The following is a 22,098-nucleotide window of genomic DNA, read 5'->3' on the forward strand; positions in this document are numbered from 1 at the left end:
ATCTTTGGCTGATAGTAATTGCAATTCATGCTAAACCAATGGTGCTAAATACTACTTCAGTGTGGTATCCCTAGTGTTGTAGTCAGGACTCAAGACTGCAGGAATTCCAATTTTTTTTAAAGCTATAAATGGTAAACCAGGTGTAAGTTTGCAGAATTTGACTACTTCCACCACATTGCATGGCATAAATATAGCAAAGATTGTATATGCAACCGTGAACTCTTCCTGGCAATTGATATTATACAGAAACTTAATGCCGTGGCAGGAACGTGAACGCTAAATCTGCCACGGCAGCCTTTCTGAACAATGAAGATCACGGCCAAAAAACAAAACCACAAATCTCTCGCGAAGTTTGTTTGCTGCGTTTGTCCGCAATCATTTTTCTCGCCGTTTTAACAAGCTCCTTCCTCTTTCGTGTCGCTTCCTCTCGCTACTTTTTTCTTTTCTTTTTTTTTTTTTTTTTTTGCGTGCGTCTGCTTGCTCTCCATCTCGCCCTCGCTCAAAAAAAAAAGCAAAGCCAAGCGGCAGACTTCTGACAGCTCGCTGGCTGTCAGATAAAACGGCGTTCGTCTCAGCTGGCGTGCCGCAAAATAATAAAACTCAGGCGCAAACTTTTGAGGAGTTGAGAAAGAGCAGGTAGGGAGTGACTGGGTGAGCTCGCTGCCCTTTGTTCCAGTACCGACTGCCGTCACTTATAGTTCAGAACGCGCGAGCTTGTATTTATAGTCCCGTAGCCGGCGAGTCTGGATCGCACGCTGTTATTCCACTCACTGGAACGCTTCGAAATGGGGGTTGTGGAATTTATTATGCAAAATTCACACTGACTCACTTTAAAGGAGTTGCCGCCTAGAAAAGAAAATTACAAATTCTTGATAAAACATGGAATTTGTTGTCAGTTGGTACTGAAAATCTGGAGTTTGAAAGTGGCCGCGTTTTTCCATTTGTGCTCGTTTTTCAAGCTCGTTTTTGATTCTACTGCGTTCGACACAGGAGGCTAACATCATATATACACTAGGGAAGTACCGATCCACGTTTTTTCGCTTCCAATCCCGAAACCTGAATGTGGATATCTGCCGATACCGATACCTGAATGTGGATATCTGCTGATACTATTTCGATACCGCAGCTCTGTTTGTTTCAATATGATCATTATAATTATTGTTGATTTTATATGAGGCTGCTCTCAGTGTCATTCTCCTGGAGAGCTGGAATTTCAAAACGGTGACGTCTGTTGGCAAAGCGGCACCTTGCTGTACTACGGCGTTGCAAACATCCATGTTGCTGCGTTGCTTCGGCAGACATTGCACGTTGCCGTGTTGCTTTGCGGTGTTTTGAGTTTAAAATCCATCCAAACAGCGACATGTTGTTAAGAAAAGTTGGATAGCACAGTGCTACTTTGCTAGCCTGCCAGCTGGCTGCAAACTGTGGACTGGATTTCCTGACTCATTACCCCGCGTCTCATTGAGACCCGCCTCCCTTCAGGAAATCCATTCCACATTTTGTAGCCAGCCAGCAGAGCAGCGGCAGGGAAACACTCCTGGAGTCTCTCGTTACAGAAAGCTGCGGTATGAAAAAGGGTCAGAAATTCTGATTCGAAGACAAGTTAAGGGACACTGGATACATTAAGAAAACCAGGTGATGACTCCTTTAAGACACTGACTTTTCATTTATCAGAGCTTTTCAGAATGCGTGTCGGCACCAAAGAGGGTCAGCGGTCCACCGGCACCATGCAGACGCTGTCAAATATGTTGTTATGTATGAGGTTTGATCTGGTTTCAGATTACAGCCTGGAAACAGGAGAGGAGAGGATGGAGATGCAGTTTTAAAGTGAAAAGGATGGCGCACGGTGGGCCCAAGCACAAAGTGTGACTCCCTCCAATGTGGGCTCAGCGTGACTCATGTAATTGCACATTAATGACGCCGTCTAATTACGGGCGTACGAGCTGAGCCGTGAGCCCGACTGTGTCAGGTCTACCGCCACACAGGTTCTTTCATCTGTCGTCTGCACAACCGCAAGTTAAAACGACTTTAAGTACATTGGTACTAAATTCATATACGCTTGTCGTTTGGATCCATTTCATTAACTTGGGTGGAAATCCCATTGGGGACAAGTTGGTCCAAGTTGTACCTCCTCAGAAATCGTATTTTTTTGGAACCATCACACCTGGCAACCCCCCCCCCCCCCCCCCACCCCCCACTCACCATTTTCACACTGCAGCCGAATGCAACCCAATTTAAATTTTCTCATGACTCATATCTAATCTATTTTGTGACCATGTGATTGTCGCAATTCCAAATTTTCTACACGCCAGACCCAGGCCTCCGTCAAGAGTCAGATCTGGCAACCCTGGCACAAACCAGCGTGCCAGGGTTCTGCACGTGCAGGTTCACTTCGGGATAAGACTTTGGGCACGTTTTAATGTATTGTGAATAACCACGCAAAGAAATGGGCTCTTGAGCGTCAGGACCTGCAGTGTGGATGAAGCCCGTGAGACGTAAAGCACAGACCAGGGCGTCGGACTAGCAACCCGGCCCCCCTTGAAAACACTGTAATAATATGCAAACCACTGAGATCGGTGGATTTTAATGTGACTCCGGTTACCTGCGTGGATTAGCGGCGTCGAGTCACTTGGCACATGCTAGAGATTCGCCTGCCGAGGCTCCAGTCCACAATAAATCGACCTCGGCAGGCGAAACGCCAGCGGCCTCGCTATTTCTCCACGTCTGTTCATTCAAATGGTTTAACTTCATGCAACTTTAAGAGTCTGGGCAACTTTCAGGCAGAGCCAAAACAAACCAGCTAATTAATTCACCTTTCATTGGAAATTAGAATTTTAATCATTAATTAATTTCTCCCTGCAAAAGCTGCAAAAAAAAACAACAAAAATATTAATTAATGGTTGGGCTTATTTATTACTTTTCCTGAATGATGAACGGTCGGGGGGGGGTTGGAGCCGATCCCAGCTGATTATAGCAGGCATGACAAGTTTCCAGTCCTTCAGAGACACAAACGCACACAGACTCCAAATTTTAGACCAAATTTTTTTCCATTTGCAAAAAAAGTTGACCAAGAAACCAAGAAAAAGTCGCATTAATACCCGGCTCGCGGTGGCGTTAACGCTGCCACAGAGATACGCCACGAACAGACAAGACATAAAGCAGATGAGACTCAATGAGTCATTATGGATGTGAAAGACGACAAACGTCACTTTGGATTAAAACCCAACAAATAGCAAGAGAATGTGGGGAAAAAAACATGTAATCCTCAGTTTTTCTCTTATTGGTTGGACGGTTTAATGGCTGCAGGTTAAAGTGGGTTTATCCGACTTTATTTTTGTGTTTTTGTCATCGGGGGGGGGAATCAACCTTCAGTTTCAATTTATATTTTTTAACAAATTATTACTATTCATTGTTAAACTGGTTATGTCACTAAATAAGTGTAAATGAAGCTTGTGAATAAAGTTTTGTGTGCTATCTCAAATTGTTTGTTGACGGTTGGATTTATTATTTTGTGGTATTCTTATATATGTAAGATTTGTTTGCATTCAGTTGTCATTTGTTTAGCGGGTAAATTGGGTAAAGTTAAGGTTAGGGTTAGGGGGTTATATAAAACCTGACCTTGGGTACATGCCTCATTCGGTAAAGACGAATATGAATCTTTACCTTTTGCTAATAAAAATGTTGTAAAATACATATTTAATATAATTATTATTTGTTACATGTCATAAGTCGCTGCTTTTGTGTATTATTTGATCTTTCCTTTCATATATACGATTTCAAAACGAGGCACTAATTCACAAAAATTTAGAAATCTTTGTATACAAAATAGAAATGGTAAGAAAGGGCAAGTTTAGGTTTATTTATTCATACATGTACATAAACCTTTCCATGCTGTAGATTTCCCATGCAATAGAATATTAACCAATGCTTGTTTTAATATTATATATCATCTGTTTTCTGAGTATGGATGTAAGGTGTTGAGACACAGGCCACTTTTCCGTGGGGGTGGGTCACAATTCTATAATAGAAAGAATCAACTAAAAAAAACAACATCAAAGTCTCTAATAAATCAATTTTATTGTCCACTTGGCTCGCACGTTTATCAAATTGCACAAAGAAGCGTACACAACTTCCACTGCGCTCGATAAACTCGCCCGATCTTGTTTACGGAAAGCAGACCAGCGAGGTAGGTGTAAGAAACGCTCGTCGAAACAAAACAGCTTCACGGAAGCCGCTCGGCTGCGATTGGTTGAAATGAATAAGCCACTTTTTTTTTTGAAGATCGGGGGCGAGGAGGACAACGACTGTCCCTCTCTTGGCCCGTCATTCTTGTGAGTTTGCGTTTGGAAAAGACGGTGTAAAAAAATAAATAAATAAAAAAAAAATTCCTCATTCACGTTCCGGCCCGTGTAAATAATTGAATTCTGGCAACCGGTGCTGCTGCCGCCGCCGCCACAGCGAGGCTGCATCCTCAATGTTTAATGACTGTGCGAGAGAATAAGATGAAAGTCTGAACGAGTGCCAAAGCATCAAGATGGAAACACACTTTCATCCTAAAAAAAAATTAGCAAGAGCCCAATCACGGAGGAGAATTTCCTTTTTTTTTAAAAATCGGTACCAAAACTCCTGCAGCTAAAAATGGCTTTTGGTGCGTCTGCCAAGCCTCTGCTGTTCTGCTCACTACATGGCTTTTGCCAGTTTCTTTCCCCCCTCATGCTGCAATTGACCAAGAATGTGCGGTCTGTGGAAAAACTGCAGGCCTTCGTTTTTCCTGAACGGTCCTGAGACAACAAGGTGGGACCGGCGCTCCGGGTTTTAACTCGTGGCCGATGCCAACGTCTCCGAGGAGGCGTCGTGAGGTAACGGCAGGAAGAAGATCAAAGAAAAATCAAGAGACGACTTGGAGCTGTGCTGAGGTGCTGATGCTCAAGGGGGAACTTAAAAAAACAGCCGGTGGTATGCTGCGAAGGCCGGGGGCAGGGGCTGCAGTCGTATATACCCCCCCCCCACACACACACACACACACACACACACACACACTAAACAGCAGCCGCTATCAAAGATCCGCCTGGCAACAGATGTTTCGCCGCAGCTCTTCACGTTTCTGTCTTTTACACGGCGACGTTTTAAAACAAGTGTAGTTTCTCCGTCGAGCCACTCGAGGGTGCTGTTGGCTGTTTTTGCAATGAAACTACACGTCGCGGCAGAGAATAGCGGGCTATAAACATTAACAATGGGAGGACAAGGACATTTGTGTGGACAGACGAATAAACCGACGAAATGTTTCAGAAACGTTGTTTTTCCTTGTTTTTTTTGGAGACAAGTGTAGGAGCGTTTCAGAAAAGTAGTTTTCCTTCCATCTTTATGGAGACAGAGCATTTTTTGCAAAGTTGCCCCCCCCCGTTTCCATGGAAACAGAGTTTGAATGTATGTTTTTTTTTAAAGTTGTGTTTTTCCATTGAGAAGCAGCGCGAGCCTTTTCAAAACGTTCTTCCTCGTTAGCCGTTTTTTTAAAAAAAGCTACGTTTTCATTGAGTCCGAGCTCCGTTGTCGTGGAAACACGAGGCCCAAAAACGCTATGGGGGTATTTTCTAATTCCACTTTGAAACCTACTTAAAGCCTCCCGCTCCAGCTTCCGGGGTTGGAAGCTGATTGGCGGGAGCGTGAAACGAAGATGCCATAAAGGTCAAAACGGAGGTCAATCACATCATCGACACCTTTATTAAAATCCGCCGTCGTCCAACGAAACCCAACCGATCCCGAGCCGGGAGTTGACTGTGGTGAAACAACTCTGACCTGGTGAGGAAACGGAGCAGGAATGATATTAAATTTTACTCAATATTCATTTATGTCTGTTTCTTGTTCAGTGTTTTCTAACACAGCCTCTCCGAAACTCTTCTTTTCTCCTCAAATTTGACGAAGCCCTCATCAGAGCCGGAGCAAGCTGGGTCGTTTTCTCTGTTAACAAAAAAAAACCCCAAAACTAATTCCAGTGAGCTAAATTGCTGGAATTCCCCTTGGTGTTGGGCCGCGCTCAACACTGTGATTTCAACTCTGTTATATCTGAACCAAACTTGTGTGACAAACTCGGGTGAGACTGCAGAGGAGGAATCTGTGCCACCGGTTTGACTTTTACACATTTTTAGAACAACTGTGAGTTCTGTGGATAAATAATCATCTGACATGTCCATGTACCAGTGGAATATAAAAGTGTCGGAGTTATGAAACTCCTGTTACAAAATATACGTCCTATCTCGAAATGCTGGAGAATAAATTAAGTGTTGATTGTTTTGTCAGTTATTACTATGGAAACTGCGAGTTCCCAGCATTATTAAAGTTTTAGTTGTAAAGAAATGTTTTCTTTAATTGGAAAAAAGTAAAACTTTAATACTTTGATATCATGTATATTTTAATGTCATGATCTTTAAGCTAAACTGAGAAACAACAATGGGATTTAATTACAGGAGAACTTAACTTTAACATTGTAATGCAAAGTTTTAAATGCACTTGTATGTGCCATCTGTTTGCATTTTGCGGCTAAAATCCTGTTATAAATTCAAGAAATATGGAACTGAGTGTCATCGTTTTAGCCTTTTCAGCTCTATTTTACCAGACGGCCACGCTATAAACAGTCTGAGCAAAGTGTTTTTAATATTTCATGGAATCACTAACTCGTTAAGAAGACATGTGCATGTACTTTACCCTCTTAAGAAGAAACCTAGAGTAACCCAGACCCCAGTGAAAATGTGTGTCAGAGTGATATTTGGTCACATGTTGAATATAAAAAAGGGGTGTTTTTCTGCATCCAAAGGGATTCTTGTGCTTTAACAGGTTACGCTTCATGTGAATTATAAAAGTGGAGACTTTATACGCTGAAGACTGATATAAAAGGGCTTGAAAGTTTCTGCAAATCCTCTTTATATCAACTATTAACCATTTTTCATGGATGTGAAACTCCGTCTGCAGGGGCGGGACAGCCGCTTCCCTCAGCCACCCAATCGCCTCATTAAAGCAAATTGTCACCATCGCAGTAATCAAACTTCGCCCCCTGCCTTCATTACACCATGAAAACGGATTTGACCGCAGCATGGAAATGATCCGGATTAGAAGTGAAGCTATGACCTTGGCTGAAGGCGCTATTAAGACGGGCCTTTTGAAGTGATAATGTAGATCAGCGGTGTGTCAAACTCATTTTGGTTCAGGGGCCACATTCGGCCCACTCTCGTCCTGAGTGGACCAGACTGGTGAAATAATGACATCATAACCTTCCGAATATGAACAAATAGCTCCGAAAAATTACAGCAATCTCACCATAGAATTAATTTTAATGGTGCAAATGTCCATTTGAGGCTAATGCTAGTTTGGTAGCTATAGCATAGCATAGTGGCAGCGCAGACATTTCAGTTTTCAGTGTTTGATTCAGTCGTTCCTCTAAAGAAAGCTTTGCTTCAAATGAAATGCTTTCTTTTGTGTGCAATTTTGACCATTTCCTTGAGCCTAATGCTAGTTTGGTAGCTATAGCGATAGCATAGCATAGTGGCAGCGCAGACATTTCAGTTTCCAGTGTTTTATTCAGTCGTTCCTCTAAAGAAAGCTTTGTTTCAAATGTAATGCTTTCTTTTGTGTGCAATTTTGACCATTTCCTTGGTGCTTGGGCCGAATTTCAGCCTCTGGCGGTCCTGCTTTGGCCCACGGGCCTTATGTTTGACACCCGTTATGCAGAGAGAGCGAACGCTTGACACCAATCGGGGGAGGATGAGACAATGGAGAAGCTTTCCTGTGACTCAATTTCTTTCAGTTTGTAATATTGAACTCTCAGAGGAAAGTTTACAGTCTGATCGCAGCCAACCATACAAAACAATAGATGTCCAGTAAAAAGAGGGGGTGGGGTGGGGGGGGGGGGGTCAGCCGTGTACCTGACTGCCGACATGACACATTCAGACTGGAAATCTCCGTTTAGAGACTATTTTTTTTTTCTTCTTCTGAAATCATCCATCTGTCAGAAGAGCGGCTCCGTGTTATTTGCATTTAAAAATCCAAGCAGATTCCATCTGACACGGTTTCCCCGGTCTGAAGCACTCTGCGGGCTGCATAATACCCCCCCCCCCCCTCCTGGGTTTAACGCGGCTCAGCGCTCTGCTGGGAGGGTTTATACAGTCGGTGTTGAGAACCCAGATGGCTGTTAACAGAATGCATTAGTAAAGATTAACTCGCCCGGTAGAATCGTCACATTAGTGCCTCTGATCATGTTTAACAGCCACGGCCCAGTGACGGAGCGCGACACGGCGGGGGGCCGCGCGCTCTATTTCAAATTTACTCGCAGGGTTGAACGTCCGGAGAATGCCGACGTTATCAGGAGAATGTGGGGGGGAAAATGTCAAACGTGGACGAGAGGAACTATAATAGTTTGCACATGTTCAAGCCCATTAAGTCAGGACTGGGATCCATTGGTAATTTTTCCATCTCTGTTGAACAAAGCAACATGTCCAGCTCCTCCGTTAATTGTTTCTTCCACTTTGTATGTTGGGAAAATGGATATCCGTGAGGTTGTGAACTGTTAGATAGCCGAGCTTCTGACAGGAGTCATCTATCTTTAATCACCGCTGGACCGAGAGCCAGAGGCCCGACTTGATCCAAGTATCTCCGGCTGGAATCAAAGCTCCGTTTGGCCTTCGAGGGAGATATTTGGAACGAGAAATTACGAGGGTTTCGTAATTCAAAAGTTTAATTGAAGCACACATTATCACAATTAGGTCATGTTCATGTTGAAACAATTCCGTTTCTGGAACAAAAGTTTTCATGAACTACACCTTAGTTTGTTTTTGAGTTGAGAACATTTTGTGATTTCTGAGTGAACTTTAGCATGACCTTAAATGTTGATAATAATTGCAGAACTGTGAGGTAAACTAACTCTGGTGAAACTCTTTTGAGAACGCAGGGGGAAAAAAACACAGCTTTTCTGATTTGTTCTTCACTGTTATTGTTTACATTGTGTCGTTCGCTACAAAAAAAACAATTAACAGCACCCACTAGTGGCCCTACAGGAAAATGACGTCGTAAACGCAGCCTCATATTTACACACGTCCGGAAAAGAAAAAAAAAAAAGTATTTGTTTGTAATTGCTGAATGTCTCTCAGTGTCAAATTAAAGGTTAGAGTAGGGGGCCGCAGTCGTTTATCGAAAGCAATGTTAGCGAGGCTGCAGAGGACAAAGATGTATTTGTCCGCACAATTTAAGATTAAAAAAAAAAAAAAAAAAAAAACTACTGTCAGAAAAAGGTCACGGAGGCTCCGGTTCAACTTAATTGCGGGCTCACTTCAACAGCGTTCTGCTGAAGAAAAGAGAAAACTGGAGCGTAAAAAAGTAACACGGTTGTTTATCTCGTGACCTTTCTGAAACAATCACAGTGGAAAAGGACGGGAGATTCAGAACAAATAAGGGAGACAAGCTTTAGAGAGCATTTATAGTTAAAAAGTAGTTAAAGTCCTGGAAAGCTCAACAGATTCATATTTCATTGGTGCTCACCATAACCCCCCCCCCCCCTTTAAACCACTGTTAGCTCATTCAGTTCCACTGTGAGTCACTGTCTGGAGCGACTTGATGATGTGGTCACAGTTTATACTTTCGGGCGCTGGATGTCTGCCGCAGCGCCACAAAAGAACATCCTGGGATACGGATCTGCGGTGTTGACATCACAACTCCCGCGAACACAAATAAGGGAATCGAGCACACCTCAGCAGAGTCGGCTGAAAAAAAAACACTGACGCTGTAATTAAAGGGGGAGGAGGAGAAGGAGAGAGCGTGGAGAAAAAAAAAAAAAAAAAACTCAAGTGTTTGGGTTTGGGGTTTTTTTTTTCCGTGAGTGAGGAATGTTGGAGACAGATGAGCATCTTTCGACCCGCCGGACGACGGACGAGCCAGGAGTTCATTGAACATACGTTCACGTGAGAGGAACTCACTGAGGGTACATCCACACAACGAAAAAAAAACAACGATCTTTTTTCCTCCCCAGCCTTCTCCAACAAACTTACGTCCACACGTCAACTAGGAACGAAGCTTCAGGACGTGTAGTACACATGCCAGGCCTTTAGGGGCGCTGTGACTCACCAAACACACCAAAAAATGCAGAAGAAGACCAAACACATAGAGATTTACAAATAGATTGCTGCTCATAAACCTCTTAAAATTATCCCCCGCCGTAGCTGATAGGCCCCGAAGGGGGATCTTGAAACAGTCTCCGTACGTACGTCCGTACGTTCGAACGTTTCTACCTATATCTCGGCAACCCCTGGGCCCACAGTGACCAAACTTCACATGTGGATACATCTCAGAGGGGGAAGGGATACTATGGTGACCTTGACCTAATTTGCATATTAAGTAGGTCACAGGGTCACGAAGTGCTTAAAAACACATTTTGGGCTCTGGAGGCCTAGGTTTTTGAGCTAGGGCTCTGAAATTTTATACACACCTACTAGTACTCTGGGGACACCCTCCAGCATACCAAGTGACTTGACCTTGACCTTGAAGATCGGTAGGGTCTGAAGTTTGCTCGTCATGGTTGCACAATACATGTATTTTCATATAAACATTTCTCCTCATTTCTCAGCAGTTCCTGGGCCCACAGTCACCAAACTTCACACATGGACACTCCACCTGGGGAGAAGGGGCACCATGGTGACCATGACCTCATTTGCATATCAGGTCACAGGGTCACTAAGTGCATAAAAACACCTTTTGGGCTCTGGAGACGTATTTTGACATAGCTTATGAAGAAGACCTTTCAGATTCTACATAATTATCTACTAGGACCCATGGAACACCCTCTAGTGTACCAAGTGTGCTGCCTTAGAGCTGGCTTTGTGAGAAAATATAAAGCCCTCCGGCGGGGGATTAGCCGAGCAACGGCCTTCTTGTTCTAGTTCTATAGGTCTATGGCCCTGCTCCTCCTGCTGCTAGCGTCAGTAGCGGCTGCAGCTCCACCGGAGCTTGTCTGATTGCCACAAGCCGGGGTTTTAAAATGTCCCCACTCTGGGACCCGTGTTCAAAAAAAAACCCCAACCTCGTGTGGACGACAGGCCAGAAACAGCTGGTTTGGGCTGGTTTCCTGGTGTGGACGGGTGTGAAAGCTTCCGACCCCACATGGAGACCGGAGAGGAGATTGTCTTGATTTCTTGCAACCGCTTACAAAAACAAACAACCTCTCGTAAATGAATATTCATGAGCACTCGAGTATATAAAGTTGCTGCATTTCACTAAATTGAAACAGGTTAATGGAAAAAAGAAAAAAAAAACGCATTCAGAAGGGATAAAAAAATCAACCACAAATGAATTCCCTTCTCCAACTCACCGAGCTCTCTCCCCAAAAAGGCCCTCAGGAATCTCATGAAAACAGCTTTAAATGAAGTGATTGCGGGGAGTATAATTTGCGGTGGATGACACGCCCGGCGCGGAGAGCGTGATTTACACGCTGGTGGCTGTTTCGACTTAAGATGGTGAGGGAAATAATGGAAGCGCCAGACATTAGAGGGACATATTTCTTGCTCGGAGAAAACGCCAGTTTGTAGATATCAATTTGGTGCCTTTTTAGAGACGATAAAGCCGGCTCGTAAACGTGAGTGAGCGCAGATGTGTTAAATGTGCCGTCCTGTTTTCCACAGCAATCTCTGGAGTTAAGATGAGAGGTGGGGTGGGGGGGGGGGTGGGGGGGGGGTGACGTCATGGCCTCATATATCCACCGGTTTCTGGATTGTGGACACATGGAACGCATTTGCCGCTCACGTCGTTGTCTATCGGCAGAACAAAGCGCGACGGTTTTCACAAGCGGCATTTGCTTTCGCTCCGTCCTTTAACAAGCCAACCGCCAAAACCCGAAGTGACCACAGTCCACGGCTAATGACATTTAATACAGCTTCAGAGGGAAACTGTTTATTTTACTTTGAGTTATTGCCCGAGCCATACAGCGTCAGAATCCCTGATTTACATTGAGGCAAGGTACGACGTTTTTGGTTTTTTCTTTCTGTTTTGAGCAGAGTAAACTCTATACTTCATGTCTCTCAATGAAATACATCGGGTACAACAAGGTCTCATTCAAACAATGTCCTCACATTTTTGAGCAAAGGAACACTTATTAGGGTGCATCGTGTAATATTTGTTTAGCGTCAAATTGACATCACCTCAAATTAAACTGACAAGAGTCTTGATGTCCACTAAATAATCTTCTAATGTGCTGTATGCTGAGTAAAGTCAGTTTTACAAGAATAGAATAGAATGGAAAAAGAAAAACATTCTTCTTGCAATACCAGTTGGCTCCACAAGGTGGTGTATTGAGTTGCTCAAAGAATTAACAGGAGTTACCCCAACGTTGGCCAAAGGTTGTTTTTTTATTTGTTTCGTAGTCTACGTGACAAGCAAGGCTACACCGTTTGCCCAGTGGAAAGGTCAGAACTCAAACCAGGGACGTATCAACACAACACTAACTTTTGTTAATAAATCAATGTTTCTCGTTTGGCCTCATGTTTGACACCAGTGGAAACATGTAGAAGTGAACAGAAATATTTAACTATAATATAAAACCACGAGTTAATCGATAACCACGTGTTAAAATCAAACAAAAACAAAACTCATTTCCCCCCCTTTGTTCTCCTTCCTCTCCTCCTCCTTTCCCACCTTGAACTGGAAAGCAGCAGGCGGTAAAAAAACAGAAAAAGAAGAAAGAGAAAGAGAGAAAGCAGACGTCTTTCCCTATTTTTCCTGATCACAGCCACGATCCCCTCCCGTCGCCGTCCCGCCGAGGAAGTTTCCATTCGCTAAACTAATTATATCGAGGAAAAACGGGTCCGGAGGGGGAAGTATTGGTGATTTACGTGGTGCAATATGAAAGAGATTGCCGCAAACATAAAGGCCGCTGCTCCAAGTAAACCAGGACCGGCTGCTTTTTTTTTTGTTGTTGCAGCCACATCTCCCTAATGTGTTTTCCCTGCGCCTCCAGTGTGTATTTTAAATATGTGGCCACGAATTCAGGCAAACACGTCCACATGGAGGAGGGGGGGGGGGTATTTAAATAAATAAATAACAGCCACGGGTGCAAAAACACATGCACAGTCGGTGGAGTGAGACTATTTGTGAGTCTTTACTAGTATGCACAAGTTCCTGCCAAAGGAAAAAAAAAAAAAAAACCTCTCCAACTCGTCAACAAGAGGAGGAGGAGGAGGAGGGGGGGGGGGGGCGACGAAGAGAGGGGGAGGAAGGCTTTCAAAAACACATACGTCCTGCAGATGTGAGCAAGTGCTCGAAGAGAGACGGGGGGAGAAAATGGAGGGCAAGAAAAAAAAAAAAAAAAAAAAGGTTCCTTTCCTTCATCCTTCATTCATCCCAGCTGAGTGAGAGGAAGACACTTTCCTACCCGGCGTGAAGGCCAGACCACATCGTGACCACGCTGGCAGACATGTGGCAACAAGAAGGGGGGGTGGTGGGGGGGTGTGTGGGGGGGGTGGTAGCATGGCCTGCCTGGGTGCTTGTGTGGTGACAAAACAACAGTTCATGCGTGGACACAGATGGATTCAGGGAAGAGGAGGAGGAGGAGGAAGAGGAGGAGGAGGAGGAGGAGGGTGGCCGTGTGTTTTCAGCGGTCCAGCTTCCTCCTGTAGAGTCCATTAACGATTACATAATGCCTGGCAGACAGGGACTGGTTTAATGCAGACCCCCCCCCCCCCCACACACACACACACACACACACACCGAAGGGCTCTGCAGTGTCGAGGTGGCACGTCGGTACGAATCTCAGGCTGCAGAACCACTGAAAACTCCACTTCTGGAAAACTGCACCCAAGGTGGAACTTTTGGGAAAAGGCTCAGGCCCCGTCCCCATGGAAACGGCAGAGTAGAGTAGAATAGAACTACTTTCTTAATGCCAGTCGTAGCATGAGCTCCAATGGCCGATAGTGACTAGTTCTTCTGCTCAATGGAAGGACAATAACAATAACGGTGGCAAATTTGTCTATGTCTGTGTACTGCCATTGTGAATGTTTACACTGTTTTGTTCTGTGTATGTGGTTTTATTTAAAAAAAAAAAAAAAAAAAAAAAAAACAGCGCCCATTAGTGGCCTGGCATGGTAACTACACCGCTTTCGGTGTTTCCGTGAAAATCGTCTTCGAAACGTTGCGGGAAGCGACGCTTTTCCAGTAGGGACGCGAGCGGGGGTTTTCGTTTTGAGGAATTTCGAGGTTATAATGCAAAAATAAAAGAGCGTCGATAAAAATGGAGCAGGAGAAGCGGCGGCTGCGGCGTTTGTCCTCGCGCTTCAGCGAGGCTCCACATCCTTTCCATCCACGTCCTCCACTGTGACCCTTCATTCCCTGCCTTTTTTTCCGCCGCTTGTGTTTTTATTATTATCATTATCATCATTCCCACCACCTTTATTGATCTCGCCTCACTTCATCAAAGCAAATAGAGTTGGTATTTGTCCACAGGCAGGCAGTTTACTTATTCATCGTGAAGCTCGCTGCAAAATGAAGTGCTTAAAAGGGATCGTCACGCTGTTATCGCCGCTGAATAGACGCAGGAAAAAACAACCTTTCCTCTGTGCACACCTCACTCTGGCTCAGAGAGCCACAACCAATCAATGCAATCGAGTGTCAGTGGAATCGCAAGTGATAAGAGTTAAATGGGCTTCGTATTGATCCATATGAAAGGTAGAGGTGGGGAACGTGTGTGTGTTCAAATCAGCAGAAACCGGAAGTCGACCAAATGAAAATCAGACACATTGGAGATAAATAAAGTTATATTCAAGCAGATTCTCATCTGCTATTCTGAGTTTGTCTGTAATTAAAGTCAAATCTGAGTTTCAGCAGAAGGGGAAAAGCAGGCGATGGGAAAACAGTAAAATCAGGTGCAATTTAAGGCGCCGTTTACACGACAACGTTTTCACGACAACGTTTACACGACAACGTTTTCACGTTGAAGAAGGAAAACTTTTTTTTTTTAAAACCCGACTCCATCTCAGCACAGAGTAAAACATTCTTCTGCACGTGCTCAGTAGATGGACGTTTCCTCCGGCGCGTCGTGACTCCCAGTCCAGCTTCTCCAGGGGCTTTTATTTTGACAGTCACTGTAATAAACAATCCAAATTGGTGGTCCGTTCACTAGAGTGTCCGTGTTCTCCTGTTGTTGATGTTTAGAACGTATGTTCTCTGCTCCACGTGTGTGATTTCATGACAAAGAAAAACACCACCTACTCGTGGCCAACATGAAAACGACATCACTATTTATGTACGCCACAATAAATAATTTCATTTTTGGTACAAATTGTTGCGTAATGTTTAAATCCCAGCCCGGTTCCAACTCGTTTTTCTGGCCGTACAACTATGAATCAAGTTTCTATTTCCAAGCAGATGAACAATCTTGTTATATTCGGGGGTGGAGGGGGGGGGGGTCAGTCGGAGATGAACGAAAAACAAAAGGCAGTTCTGTGAAACGCCGTCATTTTTTATTTTTTTTTAATCTGCTCGGGCATGTTGTGCGACGTCGCTTTGGTCCTCCTTTCCGTTTCCAGAGTGCGAGACGGTGAATCACAGACGTGACGGGAGGTGAACAACACCAAAACATGACACAAATTACAGAGCGCAACATCTGCTGAGTGTCTCCCTGTGAAGCTACTGGCTCAGCAGATCTGCACACGGCGAGTTCTTCCTCCGCAAGCTGGGAGGCGACTGGACGTGCTTCCTGGAGCAGGAATCTGCAGTTTACTGTTTCTATCCTTCAGGTTTTTTTTCCCTTTCCCCGTCTCTATTTTCACAAACGTGAATGAAACTTTCTCGTGCAAAATCTAGTGAAATTAAAAACAAAACTGTTGCATTCTGCGTTTTTTTTGACAAACTCATCCCGACTGGCTGTGTGGCGAATGCTACGTGGCTAATGCTAACGGGCTCCTGGGTTTTTTGGGCGATTTCTTTTCACGTTTTTTTTTTCAGCAAACATCACTTGGTATCACCAACGGATCACGCCATCGCAGGGCGCGGCCATTTCTCACCCCGAGAGCGCGATCGCGTGAACGCTGACGATAGCGTGGGCGAACGCTTGCTATAGGTACGTGAAGACTGCAGGCGATATTTTCTTCCCGATTCGTGTTCCGCATTCTGGTCAGTGACGCTGACGTCTTACCTGGAAAATGTACATTCTGATTGGATTGGAAAGCTTATACATTTCCATTCAACTTCAAGCCCTGTCAGTGTTTGCCGCTCTTAAAGCTATAGTAGAGGATTTTCTTCTTCCGGGTGGATCATCAAAATAACTGGTCCTCCCAACTGTCAATCATTCTGGTGATATATGACGTAAGCCCGTCGTACGTGCCCGTCCCTGCGCGCAGCTCACTCCAACACGGTTCTCATCATGCCGGTGGCCGACCCCACGCATTATTCTCGGACATTTTTACACAGTTTCACCCCCTCTGGTGCAAATCTTCTCGTAAAGTGAGCTCATGTGAGCGATGCCGACTTGTGACTTGTAAACAGAGCGTGCACGAGGAGAACTGGGCTCGTGCACGTCTCTCGCACGCGTTTTAGTAGGCGTTCCGTCTCGGGAGCAGGTACAGCGTTGCGCATGCGCATTTTTTTCAAACGGTGGAGAGGGCGGCTCTTTCCTAAAACTCCTGAAAATCCTCCTGTATACCTTTAAGAAATCTCTTCTAAAATCTAAGTTTTTACTATTTTCTTGGTGGTTCGGCCCGGATTGGAGACTCTTGCTGGCCGGTTTTTGGTCCACAGGCCTGATGTTTCACGCCTCTAATTTAAACGCTGCACTTTCATACTTGTACTTCAGCAAAAGACCCTTTCCTCCCAAAACTGGTTGAAGCCAGAAAAAAAAAAAAAACAAAGAAAGAAAATCCCAGCTTGAGACTCACAGTCGTCGCCCCACCTTGCAAGAAACATGCAAGTTTCCACTTTGCTTTGCAAACAAATATTGTCCTCCAGTATCCGCCTCAGACTTTGCAGCGCTTTACAAATATGCAAGCAAACAGAGGAGCACAAAGTCTGTCTAGACACATGGAGACCGACATGAAATTTGTCCGGATGTCTCGAACTCGGCAAAGAGGGGGGAAAAAAAAACAACCAAAAAAAAACTTTTATGTGCTTGTTGAAAACAGGAGCGAGTGTTAAAGTGTCCCCCTGTGATGCGACCGTGTAATTAAAAACCAAGACAGATGTGCCCGAGGCAGGTCATCCGCCGCTCGTCAACAGCAAGGGCCCGATGCCCCACAATCCATTTCACGTGTCGAGTGGCTGCCAGGGCTCACGGGGACACTGACAGAGGGAGGGAGGCGCCGGGCTGATTGAAGAATGGCTTCTGACGACAGTTAAATTAGAAGATTACCCAGCATGCCGGTCTTTAATGCCCAACTCTGCGCTTGCATTTCCACTGCGTCCTCGCTGCCGCTACCAAACCAACTAAGCAGTTTTTAAACCTTCTAAAAACAACAGAAATGCATCATAAACAACTGTTTATATAGTAACTCTACCCCGCTGAGCTCTTCTTTGCATCTGGCACCGCGGCCTTCTTTTCACCGTCTGGAAAAACTAAATGCAAACACACGTAGAATGAGCAAGCTACACACAGACCGTATTTATTTACACACTTTCATTATTTTCCTAGCCCTCTTTTCTGTCCTTTATGGCCTTCAAGAGTCGAAAAACCACTGGAGAAACGTGATTTTTAACCATATTTTACCTGACGTCTTTGAAAAGACACAGTGTGTGTGATGGAAATGTGTATATCTTCACAAAACCAAACAATTACTGCGGAAAGTCACGACAATCTCAGCGTAAAGGCAATTCCGATGAAAACTTCTGGCGCAAAATACAGTGAAATGTTTTGATTGGAGTCGCTCGCGGGCCACAGGCCTTATGTTTGACACTCCTGATTTAGAGGCATAGAGTTCGTAATTCTCATATGTCTTACGAGTATCTGCTCGATCACAACCCGACCCCCTCATACTGAAAATTACATTGACGATTGCTTAAAGTCCTTCGAGATAAAAATGGTGTCCTGCACTGAAATGCAGACACTTGTGCAATAAATGCTGTATTCATGTAAGTTTTGGTGTAGCTAAAGCAAAGTACCATTTCACCTCTATGAGTAGCTCTGTGTGCAGTTTGAGGTAACATTCTGTAATCTTATATGAAAGAAAAACAAAAAAAACTGAGGTCACTTAGTGTGAATTCAGCAGAACTGGAGCTCGTGACCTCATGCAAAACAGTGAGTCATTAAAACAACAGTGACTGAATCAGCTAATTGGACAAGTGGTTCTAACAGGGGAGAAAACAGAGATGGGGTGGGGTGGGGGGGGGGGGGGGGGGGGGGGGCAAAGTCACAGCCCACAGAGAAACAACAGGAGGGGACAGTAATGACAGGGGCTGCACACAAAAGGTGCCAAAATCGTGTCATTCCAACAAGCCGGCCAATTTGCTGGGCGATGATGCTCGGCGAGGAGGCCGAGTGCGACCTGTGACTGCAGGGAGGGGACAGCGGGGGGGGGGGGGGGGGGGAGGCGACACGCGGATGGGAAAGTAGGCTGCGGATGGAGAGGGCAAACAAAGGATTATGGGTATGATGGGGGGGGGGGGGGGGCACTAACTGGCACGGTCGTCACAGGGATCAGCATCTTCATAACACTGTTACTCAGCTGATACTCAACAGCTTCTGATCAGTTGACATGCTTCATCTCCAGAGGAGGATCGTCTCACACGCACACGCACGCACGCACGCACGCACACGCACACACACACACGCAACAAAGAGTCACATAAAATGTGTGTTTTTCAAATCCGAGGGTAGACAGTAAAAAAACCCAGCCAGGCCCAGAGAGAACATGCAGCCTCTGTAAAAAAAAAAAGAAAGGGAAAGGGTCCCTCAGCCCAGACTCGAAGTAGGAATACTCTGTGTGAGTACGGAGTACTTTCCACTCCTGCGGGTCTGAAACAGGCGATCGTCAACTTTCTTCACGTGACTCAGTTAAAGGCTGAAGACGCATTCGCAAACGTTTGAGAAAACACCCCCCCCCCCCCCCCCCCCCTTCCCCAACACCACCACCCTCTGCAGGCTGTGTTTGTGCAGGTTTGAAGGAACGCGGCATCAGATTCTGCGATCCTGAATCTCCTTCCTCTGAGCGACGGTCCTTCTTTACGCGCAGGGAGCCAGAAATGCGCAGCCGCCGCAGACGCGCCGCCGCGTTCCGCTGCTCCCCGGCGCGGACTCGCGTTCTCCCTTTCGCTCCCCCGCACTTGTACAAATCCACACTTTTTTAAGTTTTTCGATCCTTGCACCAACCCCCCCCCCCCCCCCCCCCCCCGGCGACCCTCTCCCACAGAGACACTCACCCTTTCCCCGGAGAGGAAGACGGTCAGTCCGAGCGTGAAAATTATCCAAACGTTCCTCATAATTCCTCTTTAGTAAATAGAAACGCGTCGCTGCGAGCGAAATGTCAGATGCGAAATGTCTCTCTCTCTCTCTCTCTCTCTCTCTCTCTCTCTCTCTCTCTCTCTCTCTCTCTCCCCCTCGCCTTTTTCTTCTTCTTCTTCTTTCCTCACACCAAACTCGTCGGTCTCTCTCTCTCTTCTCTCTCTGGAGTGGAATCCCACCGGATACGTGTTGCGTTTTGATTATTCCTCCTCCTCCTCCTCCTCCTCCTCCACCTCTCTCGCTCTCTCTCCCTCTCTCTCTCGCTCTCTCTCTCTCTCTCTCTCTCTCTCTCTGTCTGTGTCCTCGGACTTCTGTTTGTTTTTCTTTTCAGTCCTGCGAAATGCAAAAAAAATAATAAGAAAGAAAAAAAACCCGTTTCCAATCGGTGTGATCGCGAGCAGCTCCGCGACCCGTCTGCTTTGCGTCGCCGGGGTTTTTTTCTTTTTTTTTTTCTGCACCTTTGAGCGCGCTCCCGCTGCGCTCACTTGAAATAAATAAGGACAAAGTGGGGATGCGCGCGCACGATCGACGCTCCGCGGAGTGCGTTCATCGTGAGCGCGCGCGCTCTCGACGAACGCACTTATATCGGCTCCCGACGCGCTCCAAACCCGATTATTGATTATTCCACTGTAACTCATAAACTCCACACAGCCACTGGTCGTCACGTGCTATACGACCGTTAATTGCTGAACCTATCATTTGTATTGTGCGTAATGAGATCAGTGCGCACTGTTGGAAACGCGCAACGCAAACAAAGGCAAAGAGATAAAGCGTCTCAGTTTCGCGTCGTCTGTGCAGGACGCCTCCGATCCCGACGAGAGCGTCCATTTACGGGCAAAGTCTCCCCCTGCTGGTGCACAAACGGACTGTCTCACCCCCAACCTGCAAAACTGGGGAAGAAAAACTTCTTTTTTCACGGATCCATCGGTTGTTTTTTCCTTTGTTATTGTTTTTATTAGAGAGAGTTAAACTTTGGAGGCGCTCTAAAGCAGACATGACTTTTTTAGACCATCTTTGTAAATTTTTTTAAAATCCTTTTGGCTCTGTATATTGCATTTCCCCCCATTTTTTTCTACTGTCACTCATGTGTCTTCCTGTGCGATATATCAAAAATCCAAATAGAGCTTTATTAACAAATGTAATTATTTAGAAAGAAACAGACAATATGGATGACATATATCACCCAAAGTAGAATAAATACAAGAAAAGAAAGCTTTATTTTATTTATTTTATTTATTTTATTTTATTTTATTTTATTTTATTTTATTTTATTTTATTTTATTTTATTTTATTTAATTTAATTTTATTTTATTTTATTTTATTTTATTTTATTTTATTTCTTTTTATCTTTTTTTCCCCTTTACATAACTTCTGAACATAAGTGTAATTATTGTGTACATTTGTGGGGAAAAATAGGAAAATTGTAATTAAAGTGTGTTACTATTGTCAGACAAATAAAAATACGTTTTAAAAAAATTGACTAATTCAAGATTAACAATCCTCTCAGGCCATACACGATTAATTTCAAGCGTAAACACAAAACTTGCACAGCATTTTGGGTGACGGTGCTGTGAGCCACTGAACTGCTCCCGGGGTGGAACTTTTTGAAAACGTGCAACGTGGCCATGGAAAATGATCCAAACTCACAAATACGAAAAGTTCCTGTTGTCTTGTAAATGTGGCCTGAGAAAGTGAATCGTCTCTCGATTCTTCTACAAAGTCTTATGCATTTCCTAAAATCTAATCCTGGTTTTCCACACTGTGCATTCCATTTATCTCAAGCATTCACCTTTAGTCCGGCGTCTAATCTGTGTTTCAGGCTGATTTATTTTCAAAATATGCTGAATGTGCGTTAAAAGCCGGCGATCGGGTCGGTCGAGTTAAACCGTTTATCTCCTGAGTGACGAGAGTTTCTCGCCGTTGCTTTCTGCTGCGGAGAGCAAAAGCCAAATGTTGCCTTTCTTATCAGTGACGCCTCCTCCGTGTGCATGAAGCCTTTGTAACACACACACAGGCACACACACACACACACACACACACACACACACACACACACGGTTCTGTGCTTCTTTAAGAGACATAATTAAGAGAAAGGAAATGCTTGTGCAAACCATCCGGTCACTTCCTTCATTTCACGGTTGAAAAATCCGAAGAAATGTAGATAATATTTCACTACATGTGTCACTGAGGGCTGTGAATTCAGCCATTTCCTTTGGGGGGGGGGGTCAGTCAGTCGTTACAAGCTGGACTGTAGAACTGAATCGTTCACAACCCCCCCCCCAATGCATAGTTAGCTGTGTTTTCCTCTGTTTCCATGAAGACGATTTTCGGAGCGTTTTCAAAAAGCGAGCCAGCATTTTGTCAATTTTTTTTTTTTTTTTTTTTTCATTTCATTTTATTTATTCTTTTTTCAAGGTAATGCAACCTAAAATAAAGCAACAATCCAACAAAAAACAAACAAACAATACATTCCATGAAAAGAAGAACAGGAGTTGGATGAAGAAAAAAAATCTTATAAACTCCAACCCCATTCTTGAAGAAAAACGTACAAACTAGATGGCCTAACCGATGTAAAAAACAGCAACAACAAAAAAACAACAATTACATATACACATACATACACATACACACATACACACACACAC

The 22,098-nt window shown here is 44.6% G+C and overlaps 1 protein-coding gene across 1 annotated transcript in view; it reads right to left on the minus strand.

The window, feature by feature from the left end:
* Window positions 1-19,892, minus strand: part of sdc2 (syndecan 2) — a 51,549-nt gene extending 31,657 nt beyond the window's left edge. The window contains exon 1 of the mRNA XM_080515527.1: window positions 19,372-19,892. Within this exon, the coding sequence (XP_080371653.1) occupies window positions 19,372-19,431 (60 nt within the window). The 5' untranslated portion in view covers window positions 19,432-19,892. The remainder of the gene's footprint in view (window positions 1-19,371) is intronic.
* Window positions 19,893-22,098: the final 2,206 nt, after the last annotated feature.

The sequence above is a fragment of the Blennius ocellaris genome, assembly GCF_963422515.1.
Source record: "Blennius ocellaris genome assembly, chromosome: 20".
Lineage (NCBI taxonomy): Eukaryota > Metazoa > Chordata > Actinopteri > Blenniiformes > Blenniidae > Blennius > Blennius ocellaris.